Raw genomic sequence first — 19,030 nt, 5'->3', positions numbered from 1 at the left:
AAAAAGGGCAAAGACTTGTTTTTTCTTCTTTTATTTCGTTTGAAGACTAAAAAAATCATCACAAGCAGAACGGTAAATCGCCCTCGCTAACAAGGAAGGCAACTGGTCATTTCATCTAAAAAATAAAACCATGTTGAAATATCTCATCCAGTTTGAGCTGAGCACTGCCCAACAGGCCACTTGTCTAAAAAAATTGTACAAAAGAAAGGCATCTCTTATTAGGAAATTAAGTAAAAACAAATGCTTGTTAAATTCATTTGTCCAGTTTTTAATGCAAAATAATAGACAATACAAAGCCTATCTGTTAAAGTACAAAATAAATAGAATATACACAAAACCACCGAGCACCAAATGGAACTGATTTAACCTTCTGGTGGTGCTGACCAGACATGTGGTGATACATTTGACATATTTGGTCTTCCATGTTTCCTCCAGTTGTTCTCCGCTGACGGTTTCATTCAACCTTTGTTAATCCAGGTGAGCTACTGAGAAGAAGTTCTTATTTACAAACTGCAGAAACTGCAGTTTCTGCAAACTGCAGAAACACTTGCACACTGTCGAGTGAAAGGCAATCAGGTGTGTTTTCAAGCTCACCTTGCATTGTTTTGGTGTGGAGTGTATCGTCAACAAATCACTTTTTCAGTCGTGACCCTTAACGAAAAGTAATAGACACTCCCGTTTGAGAGAAACAGTTACCACTGACTATGAGAAAGATCATGATAATATGGATACATCACCATGACAACCTGTTCTTTACAAAACCGGGTTCTCTGAGACAGACAATGTCAACAGGAATCACAACATATGTCATTTTATACGTACATAATGTGTGTTCAGTTCTAAATACCTTAAAGGCTCCTGAAAATACATTTTATTGAAAAAAAAAAAACAAACTCAGGTTATAAGTGAAAATGAGCTGCTGACGTTCCTCCTGTTCTTCACCCTTTATAAACATCACACATGCTTTCACACACATCCATAAGATAAAGAGATTACATGCGACATCCTGGAATGATGAGCCGTGTGAAACACAGTTACAGGTGGATAAACCAAACTCCACTGCTGTGACACAGTGCAGCCAGAGAGAGACAGAGAGAGGCAGAAGGGACAGAAACCCCGGCTGGAAACTCTCACTTTCAGGTTTTTCCTCTTTGCCCATGTCCTCACCCTTTCATCTACACGGCAACAACAGATTTTCTCCCGTACTTAGAGACTAAAGATAGGTCTGTTCATTTCAGAGTCCACTCCCTGTCTCCTCTACGGAACGGGGGCGTCCTCTTTTTTGCGTTAGGTGTAAGCAGGGGGTCTCCTCTTCTGCCTGAAGTCAAACAAAATACACTTAGAGGCACATCTTCTCTTTTAATTCACAGTATGCAACCATCTTCTTTATTGCACTAACCTAAACTAGCTCTTTGTGTCGGCTACCAGTGCTCTCTCTATGTCGCTGGGCAACACTACACACAAACTTGTTGCCATAGCATCTGACAATAGCGCCATGCATCAGGATTCAATACCAAAAAAAACACTCAAACATTACCCACACAAAGAACAGAACACTTAGTAGATTAGCTACTGCTGCCGTTAGTCAAGCTAACACAGCGGTGGTTGATTAGCTAATTTAATCACGTGCTCAACTGTCGCAGCTGCTGCTTGTTAACTGAACCGAAACACAGAATTCTGCAGCACATCTTCATGTTACGGTTGTCAAAGTCAAGCTAGCATAACTGACCTACTTCTCTCTCTCTAGGTATTTTTTATTTAATTAAAACTTTTCCCTGACCTTATTGTCTAGTTGTGGTAGAGTTGACAATTAGTAGCAAAGAACTGCATATCTTTTTCTTTTATACATCAGGCAATAATAAGATTTAGTGAGTTATGTTGACAACTTCACAGCTAAAACCAATGCTAGTCCTAGTCAGCCAACACACACCTTTAATTTTCCTGAAGGCAGCATTGTTAGAGAAATGTCCTTCATTGTCCCCAGTGGGGAAATCCAGTTACCTGTTTGTGCAGAAGCGGCTGCACTCGGAGTCAGTATGCAGCGTGCATGCACACCGCCTGGAGGCTCCGCTGCTCCTGCTGCTCCTGCTGCTCTGAGCCGTCCGGACGGAGCGCTTCGTACGCAAAGAGCCTGGGGAGCTGGCCATGCCGTACGGGACCGTGTGCCTGCCAATGGAATCAGTGGAACATTTCTATGTCAACAAGTGTCTTTGTGCAGGGATCGTTTCTGATATGGGCGACATGGGCAACCGCTCAGGTCGGCATTTTGTGTGGGGCGGTATGAGCTCATAAAGACCATAAACCCCACAGTGTTGACCCTGACCTCCCTAACTTAGGACTAAAAACACAGTCAGACAGAGATTTACTGCAAATGAAAACCTGGATTACTGGTGGAGCAACACAAGCTCCCTGACTCTCATCTTCTCTCTGTTCATTTTGGCAACGCCCATCAGAGACTGTGAGGAGGTGAGTGCATTGTACACAGCATAGTTTCCACTATTTGCTAACGTTTTTGGGATAGTTTTTAAAAACTTACATTCTTTCCAGGGCACACTGATTTATTGGTGCCGAGTTCCTTGATTTTGTGAGATCTGTGATCGGCTGATACTTACACATGAAGCCGATCGCATCCTCTGATCTTATCTACCTCAGCAAAGGTCTAACAATGAACCGCCGTCCTTTTCTGCTCTGCAGTGAGGGAGGTTTGACTGTTAGCCTCCCCACCAGGTCATGTCTGCATGTTTCAGTTAACAATAGTCACCTCACTGTTGCATACTCAGTGACTTTCTTGCCATATTTAGCGACATTTGAGACAAAACAAATTCGCCAAAATCGAAATCAGCAGGTCAGGCTTTTTAAAGATCGGCATAATGTAATCGGGCAGAAAAGTGCAATCGGTGCACTGCTAATTGTTTCTGCTGGCAGCCGATCAGAGACCTGCTGACCTGAATTATGAGGCGGCTCAAAAACAATGTTTACTGGTCAAAACTGCTTTGATAAATGGAGATGTGCCGTAAGAGCATCTGTTTCCAGGGGAACGGAGACAGATAACATGTGGTTAAACAGTCATGTTCACTTCAGGGAGGATGATTAACTGAATCATATGTTTATAGTGACACAATAATGAGATGCTTCTACACTGACGCTCAGGTTGGGAAAACTCAAACGGGTTCTTTACCTTTTTTGGGCTCTTAATGGTTTTGCTGGAATGTTGGACGGATGCTGCTGGTTCTGATGGCATCATGACAGAACATCCTATAATCACCCTACAGCGCACCATAAAACCCGACCTCCTCGACTCAACATGACATTCCTAACAAGGACGCGTCATAAACACTGCTCTGTCAGGCCCAGAATTATTCATACGCCTGGCAGATCCCTCTGTTGAAAAGAGATTATACAGGCATCTATGAAAAGATAATGAACAATATAGAAAGAGAATCTATTTTAAAAAGATAATGACATTTGATTTATTTTTAGCTTTTTTATTTATACCATTCTCGATAATTAGTGCCAGTACAGCAAACAAACAGTTCTCATAATAGCTGAGCATCTTTCAGCTTGTCTCCTCCCCACAGATTCTCTGTCAGAGTCAAATCAAAACTGCAAAACCTTCCTATTAGAGATACATCGACTGCAGTTTTCTGGCTGATTGCTGATTCCGATTTTGGCCAATACCAATTTTTTTTATCTGAAATGTTGTTAAATATCGCAAGAAAGTTGCTGAGTTGGCAACAGTGGGGTGAGTATTGTTAACTGCAAACATGCAGACATGACCTGGAGGGCGGGGCTGTCAACGCTATGATGAGTTGGATAGTAACAAGTTACATTGAGTTGAGTAACTTTTTTTAAAATGTATTTTTAGGAATATTTTTACTACGCTGCACTTTTTAGTTTTACTTGAGTAATGAGCAAACATGTCTTAACCAAAAATTCACCTGACACAGACACACACCTGCAGTTTTTTTTATTGAAGAAAACTGATTTGAGAAATTTTCCTTTTTCCTGATTTTGTTATTTTTTTTGTTACTTATTTGAATTATTGCCAATTTGGTCCTTAAAATACAAAAATCTCCACTTACCTTTAAATTTTGGTCTGTCTGATTCAGTACTTGCATAGACTTTTTTCCAAATACATTCTTAGTCTTACTTGAGTAATTTCTTGCATGGCTACGTTTTACTTTTACTTGAATAAAAATATGTTGAAGTAGTTCTACTTTTACTTGAGTTCACTTTCTGGGTACTCCTCTGCTCATTAGCAGAGTGCATTAAAGCAGTCCCTTTCCCTGGTGAACATGTCCTCTCTGAATCTCTGGCGTACGTTACCTTTGTGCTGCCAACAGCTGTTGCAAAGCTTTCATTCCCCACCTCAGAGTTTTAGGCCAAAAAAATTATCTGGATCATTTACATGAGTGCAGTGCATCCCAGCAAATAATTCTGTGATTTCTATGATTTATTAAGGAGGACCGAAAGAATCCCTTTCATCTGTCTCCAACAAACAACAGTAATAGTGATGACGCTGTGGTCACCTGCTGTTGGTATGCAATATCTGTAAGAACTTCTTGGCACCTGACCCTTCAGTCTGACCTGTTGGGAGCGGGGTTAACACTCTCTCTTTAAAGCTCTTTCAATAGTTGTTCATATGACAGCAGTTCCAATAAAAGACTAAAACCGACAGCCACAGAGAAGAGTTGCAGTATCAACTTGCTCTGAAATTTCAGAGGAGTAAACTTTTTCACCATGTAATAAAAAAAGAGAGACACCAATGTACAATGAAGAGGAGTGAAGTCAAAAGGTTAGCTAACCGCTCACAGCTGCATGTACTTTAGGAGCTCTTCCCTAAGGGACGTAAAAGCGCAGGTAATTTATTTTCGTCTTCCCAGATATGTTCACCTTCTCACACCCTCCCATGTGTGCTGTGCATCTTTAACTACAGCTGTTCCATCGTCAGGCAGAGCAGAGAAATGCCAGTGACAGATGTGAGGAAGAGCAGCGCCGTACGAACTACAGGAGACAGATGGCCTCTCGTCTGATTCACATCTTCTCCAGAAGAAAATAGAGTAGGAAGTTTTCCTTCATGTACATAAAGCTGATGTGGCCTGATGGACAATAATTAAGGGTTCCGCCGACTTATTGGCGCCAATTTCCTTCATTTGGCGAGATCTGTGATCGACCGGTACTTACATGTGAAGCCAATCTTATCTACCTCAGCAAAGGTTTAAATATCAACGACTCTCCTGCTCTGCTCTGCTGTGAGAGAGATTTTAGTGACCAGCCTCACCAGGTCATGTCTGCGTGTTTGCTGTTAACAATATTCACCCCACTGTTGCCAACTCACAATATTTTAGCTATATTTGGCAACAATTGAGACAAAAAAATTTTAAAAATCGGTGTCGGTTTTTTAAAGATCAGTAATCGAGAGGAAAACTACAATCGATGTGTCCGACTGTTCAACATGAACCAAAGAGACAGTTTGGTCAGATCCTGGGGTCTAAAGAAAGAGAAATTCTGAAGATGCATCATCATCATCATCATCCTCATCCCCATCATCATCATCATCATCACCAAAATCAATCATCATCATCTGTGTTGCCGTGAAACAAAGCTCCCCGTATGGATGTGAAGCCTAAAGATGCTACTGGATCTGAAAACTAAACTGGGCTGGTCTGGTGGTCTCACTTCAGTCCAAACTGACAGGAGACAGATGAGTCCATGTCACCACCCCTTCTCTCCTCTACGCTCCACCCACCACCCCATCCAGACGTCTGAAGTGAGAAAGACCTGCTCCAGCGATCCAGAACTCTGAAAAACTGGATCTACCGTCAGATCTCTGGTTTCTATTTAACGCTGGCAGCACAAAACAAAAAAAAAAAAAAAAAAAGTAGTGAAAACAGAAAAAGGGTCCGATCCACCCAAGAACCTGAAGGTACTTAGAGAAAAAGGCCAGGAAGTTGAGAGAGAGATCAGAGTCTATAGAGCCTCCCAGATGGCACAGATCAGGATTTAAAGTTTTCAGTCACCTCTTGTTGCTGCTGCTGTTGTCTCTTTGGTATGGATTCACAGATGAAAACCACAGAGGCTTCAAGCGTAAAGTCTGCATTGGTTTAGATTTATGCATTAAAGATGTCTGTTTAATTGCCGTGTAATTAATCACACAGCATGTGGCCGTTTTTTGTTTCTTTTTTTTTTAAACGGTGAATAACTGGATGTAGAGTAAGGCGCTTTGGGGGTGTTCAGACTTGATAAAGCGATATACTAGTACAATCCAATTACCATTTAGTGGGCTGAAGATCAAAATATAGAACGTCTATAAAACGTTTACCCAGAAAAGCATAGAAGAATCATGAAGCATGAGTCGGAAAAGTCAGGAATTCTCAGGTAAAGTTGACGGATCCATGGGAACAACGACCTCTCCTACCAGATCCCAAAGATTTTTTGCGGAGATTCACTGGATGAGGTTCAGCTGCACACGCTCAAACAGCCTATGCTTTCCCATTTTTCCTCCAAATATTACAGAGCCCCCTAGGGGACATGCATTTGTCTTTTGCATGCTCTTGCAATAAATTCGCAGACACACCTTGGTCTATTTTGTGTACAGTCACAAATGTCAATTTAAAATCGCACATAAGTACACCTTTAAAGAGCCTCAGTAAAAACATGTTTCATACATTCCTAACTCTTTGGTCCAAGAAAACATGACTGAAAATTCAGATTATTGGCAGATTATTTCACTTATAAGATATTTTTCCCATGTGATAAGATGGAACTAGCACTTCTTCATCAATATTAAGGAGTCATTTACTTCTAAGTTATTTTTTCTTATTTTAGGTGTACTACGATATTTACACTAGAAACTGGACCAAAATGACTTAGGATTTTGTGTTTTCGCGGTGAACTGCTGGTCAGATGGGAAGCTTCTTAAAACAGACTCTTACTCTGGTGTGTTGATCCAGATGATGTCCAGGTGGCAGTAGTACACACATTCTTTGTCTTTGTAGGTGTAACACGTGCACCTCTTGGTGCGCCCCCTCCTGGCAGTCAGCGGGTCACGGGCAGGGCGGTCCTGAGCTTCAGAACCAGAGAGGATGACGACCTGATGCGCGGGGTCGCTCAGGCTGACCTCTGCTGACACATCCTGCCTCTGGCTCACAGATAACGTACCTGCAGGATGACACGAAACATATTCTGTGTGGACTCAACAGACACGCTACGGCTCAGACCGCAGGAGCGCAGGTATTTTTGTCATGATGTGCGGTTTTTGAAGCAGACCCAAATGCAGAAAGGCAGAGACGTTGAATGAAAGGAGGATGTTTAAAGATAAAATGATGGACAAACTTAGAAAAATCACGGGGGAGCACAGGGAGCCAGAGCAGAACAAAAGCTGTAAATCCAAGGAAAAATCCAGCAGGGAATACATGGAAGAGACGGGGGGAAATAACAGGATATAACAGGGAAGTAGTGGGAAGAACCAAGTAAGAGGAGAAGAGGTGCTTAAGTACTGGGATACTGAATGCTGGTTCCCCTCACACCTGCTACCCAGGTGTGAGGGGAGACAGCAGAAGGCAGAGAGAGAGAGAGAGAGAGAGAGAGAGAGAGAGAGAGACATGGGGGTCTAGGGAATAACTCTAACACTAAAGAATAACTAAATCTAAGAAACATGATAAAACAGAAACAAGACTGATCTGATCAAATAAAGAGACTAAGAAACGGAATAAACAAAACTAACTCAAACAACCCATGACACTTTTCTATCACCACAGAAAATCTACATACAATCTTCAAACTGAAATCCACATCTGTGGACTTTCGAGAACACAATGTTTAATGTTTTTAGAGAGGGTGAGGTTCAGGGTCCAGAAATGTTCCATCAGTCCGGTTGTAATAACAGATGAAAAGAACAAATAAAAAAAACAGCCAATCACAACATCATCTACTGATAATTTCCTACTGAACCAGCATTGTTTTTTTCTGAGTTTAAGTTCCTTCATTACCACTCCGTGAGTTTATAATAATAATTAATACTACTACTACTACTGCTACTACTATTACTACTACTACTACTACTACTACTACTACTACTAATAATAATAATCTTATCTTACCATTGGTTAAAGATGCCGTCACCACTATAATGAACAAAATTCCCAAGTCAACCGACAGACAGTCAGCCATCACACACGAATCAATAGAAACTGAAAAAATTTGGAGAGGTCAAAGGTCGTGGAGGTCCAGACACACTGACTGAAGGCTCCTGCTGATCGTCCCCAGATATCAACCTGTGACCGGCCAGGAGCTTCGCTGCTGCTGCTCTGTTCGGCTCTGCTTTATGACCTGCTGTGACAAGCTACCGCAGGATCACTCATGCTTCCTGCCGGGATTTTCAAAATAAGAAAATAATCAAACAAACAAATAACAACAAAAAAAAGTACATAAAATCACATTATCAAGCGATGTCGACTACTCCCCAAATTAGCAAGTTGTGAAAAGTCGTTTGTTTTTTCATATGGAACATTTCACTAATACTTCAGTGTTTAAATGTTAAGATTAATTTTAAAAATACTTTTAAAATCCAAATCAATCCAGACAAATCCTGGATGACAGGTTTTCAGAAAAGGTTTTGCTAGTACTGTTGTGTTGCAGCTGCTTATATCTGGATTTTACTGCTGCACCCTGCAAAAACACTAAATCTATCTTACCCAGTTCTTTTGATCTAGTTTGTAGTGCAAATATCTTATTACACTTTAAATAAGACAAAATGAACTTATAAGCAAATTTTCAGCAAGATATAGGAGCTTGTTTTAAGTCAATAATTCCTTGCTGATTGGAACATTAACTAGTTTAAGGATTTTGTTTTGAGATTGTTGCTTTATTACCTGTGTTTATAAGACTTGCAGGTTTTTGGTTTTTTGGTGCATTTTTTTTCACATCAGACATTTTGGTAATATTTTGATAACTTCCCAAAGTGAGTCACCCACTCAAAATGGACAACCCATTTATGGAGAACAAGCATTCATGTAAGAGTCATCAAAATGTAAAATCCTAACATCATGTCTTCATCATGATGGTTCACTCTGGAAATGGTTTTGAATGTACAAAAGGTCAGATCTGAGTGAAAGTGTCTGAAAATGCTCAAGACAGATGTATACAGTATTTACTCAGCCATCCGAAATCTGAACGCAGCTGTAAACAATATTTCAGTACACATTGGATCTGAATTAAGGGACACACTGAGGACAGATCATCGCTGGTTAAATATCACTTCATCCATTCCTCCTTTATCAGTAAAAGCTGAGAGAGAAATTGTTCTGTTTGGGAGACATTTTCAGGGTAAAGAAATGCGCAAACAACCTGGTCACCATGTCTGTATGCACTGACTCAACCAATAAAACAAGAAAGTTAAGTTTGATAGCATTCAGAAGTATGGTTCATTATGATGGAGATGACATAAGCAAATGAGGACGTTCAAAAGTAGCAAAGAACTGCATGGAAGAAACTGATAGGTGTGCTAAAGCATTTCTATGACTTAAAGGGAGGTATTACTTATTTACCAGGCATAAATAGTGCAATCAAGTAACTTTGTTTCTTTCGGCTGTTATAAAAGTCCCTCTGTCTCTTGATTTTTTTCTCCCGCTCTCGCTGTTTCTTTTGTTTTAATATTCATTTGAACCTCTCAGCTGACGTCTGACTTTATTCAAATGTTTTTCATTTCACCTCCCCATAAATCTTCAGACAGCTGAAAGTGCCAGAAGTCACTCATGCCACATGTGTTATTGAAATACTCCCAAACTCTAAAAAGCTTTTGACACGTCTGTTTGATCATCACTGTATTTATCAGAAGAAACTTCAATGCAGTCGAATAAATCAAACTATCTCTATCATGTGGTGTTTTGACTCAGTATTTCAGAAGTTAACCTGTTTGTGTTTGGACTCTGAAGAGCAGCTGGATGGTTTTAGGATCTGCACCAAGCAACCATCAGTGGTGTTGCACTTGAAGTGCCTTCAAAGCTTCCCTTTTTTATTTACTGTAGACTGTTCAATACCCCACCCACTCTCCTGGGAATTATGTTGTTTTATGTCTTTGTGAACCAAAGTTATGCAGCTTTTATCATTGTATTCTAACCCAAAAGGCCTACGTTGTCTCCACCACCACATAATTAATCAACACAGAAAGAACAGGCTGATTTGGTAGACTTCTGCAAACCACTGACAATGAGTATGTCAGTGACTCTGTGCTGGTATATTTGAAATGGGCATCCCACCATGACCCCACGTCGTACACCAATAACTAAAAGACAAATTCAGGCAAAGGAATAAAATATATTCAATCGAGAGTTGAGCAAAGGGCTATCAGTCAGATCACAGTTTGTCCTACAGCCAGACACAGTGGATTCCTCGTAGATGCATCACTTCCCACAATAGATCAAATATTGTGTTTTTTTTTCTTTATAAGTTCACAAAAATGTCCAAAAACAATTTTCATATTTATTTGGTGCAGATGTATCTTTAAGAGAACACTAGAAGACTGGTTGTTGGAGTAAGTCTGCACTAAGTCTGTCAAGTCTCATGGGGAACTATTGTTTTTTACCCCCCTTTCCCACCGTGCTCCCGTATTAGTACTTTCCCATAAACATCATGTATTACTTCCCCTCCCTCCACTGTTATGTTACATTAGTGTCCCCCCGACTACGACATTTCCCGTATCCTCAAATCAAAATCTTGACAGGTATGGTCCAAAACGTCTGAACTGGGAGTTTTTGGAAGGTGACTGACAATCTTTTATGGAGCAAATGAATGTAGAATCAAGACGAGCATGGAACTTGGAACATAACCAAGTCTATCTAGTCAGAGTTAAAGTCAATTACACCGTACACTATAAGTTGTGACGCAAGTATGAATATGAGCGAAGCAAATTTTTAACACCATTGTCATTTCTTCTGACTCGGTTATGGCTTTTATCCATCTGTCCGTGTCCCGTAGTTTCAACTTGTTCACAGTATCCTGAAATTCACCACAGCTTGCTCTGAAGGACACCATGTTCACTCACACCTTCACCCTGTTCCTCCCTATGGAGCTTCAGCTGAAGTTCACCCATAGAGGCTTCCTGTTGGGACCACCTGCTACTCCAGGTTTTGACCAGGCTTTGCTCCTGTTTAGTCACATCCTGTCTACAGTCATCACCGCAGCATGACTGCAGACAGGCATCCTGGGGTGACATGGCAACTTTTACTCATGAGTCACTTGAAAAATCGAGCTGCAAACTTTGTTCTGATAACATTTTGTATCTGATGTTTTGTTGTGTGAGAAGACATTTTGTAATCCCATTCCATTTAAACTCGCACAGCTTTGCCTCACCCTTATATTTGGAGGAACCAATGGGAGACTTTCAAGCCTCACAACGCTGGGAAACATGGCGGTGTTAGCATGGTTCCACCAGATATATTGATCTAAAACTTCTTGATAACTACAAACCCAGTGTTGCTGGGGTAAAATTTGAGTAACATTTAAGCGGGGTTGTCATGGTAATATTTGAACCTGTACACATAATGTTGACTTTGGTGAATTAGAGAAGATCGACAATAAATTCAAACTAATTTGCTCTCATAAAGAGCTTCATAAGATAAACCCTAATGACATGCTTTCTCCTTCTAATAGTGAAACCACGACTTCATTTTACAAAACAAAAGAAGAAATAAATTGAAATGTTCACCATAAATAACACTAAAACCCAAACCACACTATTACCCCTCCTACTTTATAGAGAGACAAGAGGGCCCCCAAAAGCTTTCACACAGAGGTCATTTAACACAGTAGTTAACATTAGGTTTGAATATTCACATACTACTGGGGATAAATTTAAACTAGAAAGTTGATATATTTTGTCAAAAGAATATAAAACAAGGAAAGACAAGTTGAATGTTGGACAATAATTTAACTACCCTTGACATTTCCTTTGATGTGAGAGCACACCCTGCCCTGCATGTTATTGGAAGCATTGCTAAAAACCCAATAAAGATAATGTTGGGTAAAAAAACAATAATAAACTAAATTCTTTCAACTTTTAGTTTACATTACATACAGGTCTTCCCAATTATGAATCCCTCTTTTTGCGAGGTTTTTATTTTTTTGTGTGTTTATTTAGGATTGTCAGGTGTCCCTTGTTTCCCCTAATTACCTTCCTTGTGTATTTAATCCTACCTGTGTTCCCCTGCTCCTTGTTGGATCCTTGTCTATTCTGTCGTAAGTCGTGTCTATGCCAGTGCTACCGGTGTGTAAGTCATTGCTGTTGCTCTCCTGTGCTGCCTGGATTGTGATTTTTGTCACTCATCATTAAATATCATTTCTCTCATTTCAACCTGGGTCCACCGTGTCTACCTCACCTCTTCACCCCGTAATTTATGACACTTTTTGTGTAAAATGCAGGAGAGATGTTTCAAACATATGAATGAATAAATTTGTTGGGACAGCACAGTGTCAGTAAAACCAGTAGTGCAGAATTTGACTGTGGCTGCTGTTAGGGAGAACGTGGTTGATGAACCCTGCTTTCCTTCATTGAGATCTGTTCAGAATCTGAATGATGTTGGGAACTTTCCCACTAACAGCTGGCGCTTTTTTTTTTTTTTTTTTTACATCTGTGATCTGTCATTTGGTCATCCAGAATTCCCACATGTGTTTTATGTAACCTCCCTTCAGTATGGTCATAAAAATTCTTGGCCAGGGATAAATACTTGTTTTATGTGAAACAAAGGAATTGTTAGTAACTAGGAGGTATTCAAAGTGTTTTGAATTTATGCCACTTGGATATAACCTAATTCACATTTGCAAGTAATAAGAAACGTTGCTTCCATACATGTTATCCATGTTTCTCCCCTTCCTGAATTGAAGGCCTTGCTTCTGCACATAATGGTTTGCTGTATTAAACCACCTTTTTCAGTGTAACTACGTACAATGCAATTTTTATTCATTCTACAAAGAAGAATTTGGTCTTAGTTAAACTGGGAGGTTTTTTTTCCCCTAAATAGCCAGTCATAATTTTAATGTAGGTGCATTGGTTAACTTACCTCAGAACTTTTAAAATCATTTTGGATGGAAATTTGACCACACCAATTTGACCAAATGAAAACTTGATCTTATTTAAAAACCAGGTCTGGTCAGTTTGAATGAATTTTTCCAATTCTACCAATAATAGTGGTCAAATGCGCAGTCAGAATTATGCTGGAGATCCAACATGCTAAGATGTAGTTCTGGTATCCTGTCTACGCTATTGATGCTGTATAAATAATTCTGTGTGAACTGGAGAAATCCACAGTAAATTCAAACTTCGTTCATCAAATTCCTACTCTAGTCATGAATTCAGCAGTTCCAAAAACTCACTAAAAACCTAAAATTAAGACCAACAAGTTATCTGAAACATATTAAAACTTCAGGAACCAAAACAAAATGAAACGCGTCAAAAACAAGAAAAGTTTTACCGGGCTGATTTACTGTTTCTTCCATGTCGCTAATAATAATGACCTCTGTTAACATTTGGAATTAAACAAGCCTAAGCAGATGCACTGGTAATGAAACAGAGTTCCCCCCTAAATTCCCCCATCAGGTGCGAAACGTTTTATGACAACTGACAGAGGGGGAAAAAAAGCAAATCAATACGAGCAAAAGCTGTGATCCGACTTTAGGAATGTTACACATACACACTCTTCCTGTTGTTAGTGGTTTTATTTTACCTGCTGACTCATTCTGAGACTGACACTTGGACAGGGACTGAGGCCCTCCAGCCACCTTCTTCTTCTCTGATTGGCAGTGAAGATTAACTTCGCAGATATTTGGCAGCATGTGGACGTGATTCACACAAGCAGGTGTTGTCTGGGACTGTAATAGAATTCACTAATAAGTGGGTGTCACTGTGGGAAGGTAGAGACAGATTGATTTTATAGGTGCTGGGTGTGTGTGGAGTGTGTGGGCAGAGGTAAAGACAGTGGGTTGAGTTAGAAAAGGTAATACATCTTGATTTCAAAGAGACATGCAATCATTTCTAGTCCAAGTAAGTGAAGCTGATCTGAAACAAATCTATTTATATGTTCATAACAGAGAATGGCTGCATATTCAGAGGCCCCACAGCTGCCTCTAACTTTACCAACATAATTTGTTCTTGTTAGATTAAAGCTAGCCTATCTATTAAGTTTAATTGCTCTTAATATCTGGGTTAAGTACATAATTTGATTCTCATCTCCCTTCAGGCCTCCATCTGGGATTTCTCAAATTGAGTTTGATTTCTTGGATTGAATTTCAACCAATCAAATGAGAGAACAGGGTTAGGAGTAGGGTACAGTGACTCTGCTGTTTTTATGGGGGCGCAGCACCCCCCATAATATGGTCTTAGTCCTCAACGTGGCTGCCATAGGTGGCCCTGCCCTCTCTCTCTTTCAAATAAAGGCCATAAGAGCCAAAAAAAAAAGAAGAAAAAAGAGAAATGCAGTCTGTTTGTGTTTGTAGTTTGGCCACGGCAGGGGGATGCAAACAAAGTGTTGGCCACACTTCCAAATGTTGAGCAATTGAAGCCAGAACAAGAGGAACGTTTAAGACATTTTATTACTGGCAAAGATGTGAAGACCTTACTCCTCATGGGGTTGTGTACAGCGCACGTAATTTCTGGCAAGCTCCATCAAGCCAGGTGCATTACATACATCACGGCCAAACATTAGCGATTGGTTCAAATCAGATCCTGTGGTTTTAAACTTCAAAATGTGATGCTTAGCCTGCCCTGGCAGCAGAAGTGAGAGGCAAGTTTTATTCTGAACAGGTCAGTATTTAACAAGGACTTAAACTTAAAATCTTTAGGTTAGATTGATTGGTTTGGCTCAGAAGTGGGAGCTCAAACGTTGTCACAGCTTAGCAAGCTCTACTTGCACATCTGACAACCAGAAGGACTGGCTAACTCTTGTGATGCTTGTATTGCTACTTTTAGCAATACAAGCTCATATTATATTTCCTATTTTATGGGATGTGTTGACAAATAGTGGCTGGTACTTATATGTGCCAAATCAGCCGTTATCAGAACTGCTAATCAGTATCTTGTACTTTCAAGTTTTAGGATGCTTTGTTTTTAGGGCTGCACCAATTTACTGGCCAGTTCCCTTAATTTTGGGAGAACGGTGATCGGCCGATACTTATGTGTGAAGATGATGTTATCTACCTCTTTTAGGCCTCAGAAAAGGCCTGAGAATCAACATTGTCCTCTTCTGTTCTCCTGTGAGAGATGTTTAACTGACCGACCGGCCCACCAGGTCATGTCTGAAAGTTTGAAATGAACATTAGTCTGTTGCCAACTCTGCGACTTTCTTGCTATAGTTAGGTTCATTTCAGACAAAAAGAAATTGGTATCGGCCAAAATCGGAATCGGCAGATCAGGGTTTAAAAGATCGGGAATCAGCCAGTAAACTACATTCGGTGTATCCCTAGGTGTTTTACATATGTAGTAAAATTTCAGCGTGTGAATGTGGGTGTGAACGGGTGAATGACTGAATGCAGTGTGAATCGCTTTGGGGTCCTTGATTAAGCGTATGGGCCATTTACCATTTACATGTGCTGCAGCTATGTTGGTTGCTGTCAGAAATCCATGGGGAGGATTTGCCTCCTCACCTTCATTAGATTCATGAAGGTGAGGAGGCATTCAAAACCACCTGAGTTACCATGAAGTAATATGTTTGGAATCGCAGCTTAATTTACTCTTTGCAGTATTACCACAATATTGCTTTTACAGTCATACAAAATATTTGCACCTATACAAAAGCCATATAAAAAAATCCATATGTGCAGTCCTGTTTCATTTACCACTGAATTAAATCATCCACTCTTCTTATTTTTCCCTCCTGAGTAGTTTGCCTCATAAAAATATACAGCAGAAAAAAATGGTCTGTAAAATAAGTTTTTTTCATGTTTTACTAGAGCTCAATGATGAGTTTTCCTTCATCGTCACTGCTGCTGGTATCTTCTGTGTTGTCTTGAAAGCTTGGAACAGGCCTTACTCCACTGGGCAGACAGTCTGAAGACTGGTAGCCATGAAAGGACCCAATCATGAAAACGGACTGGTATTTGCTGGCAATGTCAGGCCTCCCAGAGTTAGAGCTCTGGCCTGTGAAGTCATTCAGTGAGTACATGGCATCCTGCTTCTTTTCAGGTTCCAGAAACAAAAATGGCTGAGACGGAGATTCAGTAATCTGGTTGTCTGGCAGCATTTGGATGTCCCCGGTCATCTCACCAGTACCTCTGCACACTTTGGGAACATGGCTGAAGTACGAAGAGGACAATGTTCTAAAATCTGGTAAGACGCAAGAGTTGTTTTTACTCTCTCCTGTGAAAACATCACAGCTGTAGTTACCGGCGGCTGTACAGCCTTCCTGAGCTGAAAAACCGATGGGGCTTTTTGTTTGATCTTGACTTGAGAATGACTGCAGGGTGGGCTCAGCACATAAAAAGACACTCTGTGTTTCTGATGTGGAAATCGGAATCGGAGCATCCTGGCTCAGATCTGATTCACGCGAGACCTGCATTTGCTGGTTGTAGAGGACGATGCCTCTGTCCCAGGTCTTCTGTGGTGAATAGAAATGGTTGATTTCCAGTGGTGGAGAGCTCAAAAGGCTGGAATGAATGCTGTTAGCAGGAGTGTCAGAGTTATGTGAAGTGTTTGGGGCTTGATGAAGGTTGGGTGGAGGGCACTCGGACATACAGGAGTTCTTCTGGGAAAGAGACTCTAAATGTTGTTCTGACAGACAGGAGATTTTAGAGGTATCCACATGAAGGTTTGTTTCTTCTCCCTGGAACAAAAGAATAGAAAGGAATTAGCCTCTAACAAGAACACCATGGGGTGCCCAGGTAGCATCTTTTCCCCAGTAATTGCAGCAGTGAAGTGTGCAGTTGAAACCTTCAGGAAGACCCCGACTCTACCGCAACTCGTCACAAGATCCTCTGTAAGTACTGACCCCCTCTGAGTAATTTAAAATGATCGTTCTAAGTGAATTTAACTATTCCTTATTCTTCCACAGATCCTCATCGCTGAACAGCTCCTAGAAACTACAGCGGGAACCCTGGTCCTTATTACTCAAGACCAGGGGTGAAAGTAAGGGGGTACGGCAGGGTACTGCGTACTCCTAAAAGATTTGGTGGGGGTAAGCAGTACCTACAAGAGAGGGGAGCGGCTGTCTGCTGTAAAAAATCAGTGGGTTAAACTGTGCAGCCGCTACTGCGCCCACTAATTAGCCGTGACTGATTAGTTTTTCAAGAACAATCTAAAACATGACTTAATCAGTTAATAATTTTTGTTTCCCATTTCATATTGTTTCTGAACTGTCCGTGCTTTGTTAGAGCAGCGGTGCAATACGTGGATCGCGGAAAGTTTTGAGTCGATCTCGGTTTTAGGTGACAAATTGAACGCTGCCAGGAGGCTGAGACCAGCACGTCCTCCTCTGGCTCCTTAAAACGTTTGTAACTTTATTAAAGAAATCAACAAAAATCAACAAAACATGTTCAAATTAATGACACAACAAAAATAATAATCTCAGTGATTATTGTTTCAACAAGGTGTTGCGTAATTCTGTGCGTTTCGGTTCCATTACCAAAGTAACGAGCAGAACAGGAGTTTAAAATTAACTAATCAACCCCCGCTGTGTTCAGGGAGCGTTTATTAATGATATAAAAATAAATATTAAGCCTGCAAACCTAATATCGTAACGGACTGAATGTTGTGTTTTTAACATAATCTCTTGTCGGCTTGTGGAGCGCAGGAGGTTGCCATGTCAACGGGTGTGCTTAAATGACAGAGAGAGACGGAGAGTAAAAAGGTGCGAGTGGTTTAGAGTTGATCATCTGTTCAGGTTGTTTTACCTTTGCTGTGGCTCATTACAGCCTGTAATTTCTGAACATTAAATAAACGACAAACTTGGACTAATTACCTCGTTCTTTGTGAATACAACAAACATCAAATAGGGGTAAATATGTTTCATTAAGTATTTAACAATTAAATTAATTGTCTAATATAAAAAAATAGTTTGGTGCTGTCAGGCTCAGAGTCTGAGAGGATTTTCCTTTATCAAACAATTTTGTTTTTTACCTCTTATTTAGTGGAAATATTGATGTTGATGAGACTTTCTCCAAAATATTAACCTTTTTCAACCTTTATAGCTCCACTGTTGAAAATGAGGAGCTAACATTCACAAATGACAGTGAAATAAAATCCAGTCCAACATCTGGTTTGAGGTGATTCCTCTGGAACCTGTTGGAGGAAACATATCCCAACTTCAGAAGATGAGCTTTAACCTAACAGAGCTCTGTGGTTCCTCCTATCAGTATGAGAGTCAGGGTGAGGAGGTGCCATGTTAGGAAGCTAACATGTTAGCTAACTCTAACCCCACAACAATAATAACCTCAGTAATTATTGTTTCAACAAGGTGTTGCGCAATTCTGTGCGTTTCGGCTCCATTAAAAAAAAAAAACTAGCAGAGCAGGAGTTTAAAATTAACTAATCAACCACCGCTGTGTTCATGAGAGGCTTATTAATGATCACAAAATAAATATCAAGCCTGAAAACCTAATATTGTAACGAACTGAATGTTATGTTTTTAATGAAGTCCCTGCTCGGCTCGTGGCAGTTGCCATGGCAACGGGTGTGCTTCATCCCTGGTAAAAGGGCTATTTTAACCTTGTGTCTGTATTTTACCATTACATGCGCCTTTGCCTTGGTGCATCACAGCCGCTGTAATTTCGGAACATTCAAAAAACGACAAAGTTGGACTAATTATCTCCTTCATCTGTGAGTATAGGTCATCCACACAAACATCAAACATGGTAAATATGTTTCATTAAGTATTTAACAAACAAATAACTTCTACCGCAATAATTATAATTATTCAGTGAAACATATATGTGTAATTAAATTAATTTAATTTTGAGAGTCAGGGTGAGGAGGCGCCATGTTAGGAAGAGAAGTGGAAGCTGCAGGATCTTCAGAACAAACAGGTCATGATGCTGGGCTACTGAT

At 40.3% G+C, this 19,030-nt stretch overlaps 2 protein-coding genes across 3 annotated transcripts in view; both read right to left on the bottom strand.

Moving 5' to 3' along the window:
- Positions 1 to 252: 252 nt before the first annotated feature.
- On the bottom strand, positions 253 to 8,387 carry LOC103465492 (endothelin-3). Its single transcript, XM_008410383.2, has 4 exons — positions 8,103 to 8,387; positions 6,936 to 7,161; positions 2,002 to 2,166; positions 253 to 1,318 (listed from the first exon to the last, which is right to left on the bottom strand). Exons 1-4 carry the CDS (start codon positions 8,170 to 8,172, stop codon positions 1,288 to 1,290), a joined length of 492 nt encoding a protein of 163 aa, XP_008408605.1. The 5' UTR covers positions 8,173 to 8,387; the 3' UTR covers positions 253 to 1,287.
- Positions 8,388 to 14,568: 6,181 nt separating this feature from the next.
- Positions 14,569 to 19,030, bottom strand: part of znf831 (zinc finger protein 831) — a 20,846-nt gene continuing 16,384 nt past the window's right edge. For both annotated transcript variants that reach the window (XM_017304889.1, XM_008410380.2), the window contains exon 4: positions 14,569 to 16,811. In XM_017304889.1, coding sequence (XP_017160378.1) covers positions 15,939 to 16,811 — 873 coding nt within the window. In that variant the 3' untranslated portion in view covers positions 14,569 to 15,938. The remainder of the gene's footprint in view (positions 16,812 to 19,030) is intronic.

Source organism: Poecilia reticulata, linkage group LG5 (assembly GCF_000633615.1).
Source record: "Poecilia reticulata strain Guanapo linkage group LG5, Guppy_female_1.0+MT, whole genome shotgun sequence".
Lineage (NCBI taxonomy): Eukaryota > Metazoa > Chordata > Actinopteri > Cyprinodontiformes > Poeciliidae > Poecilia > Poecilia reticulata.
Note: the sequence above shows the minus strand (reverse complement) of the source record. Positions and strands in the feature narration are given on the sequence as shown.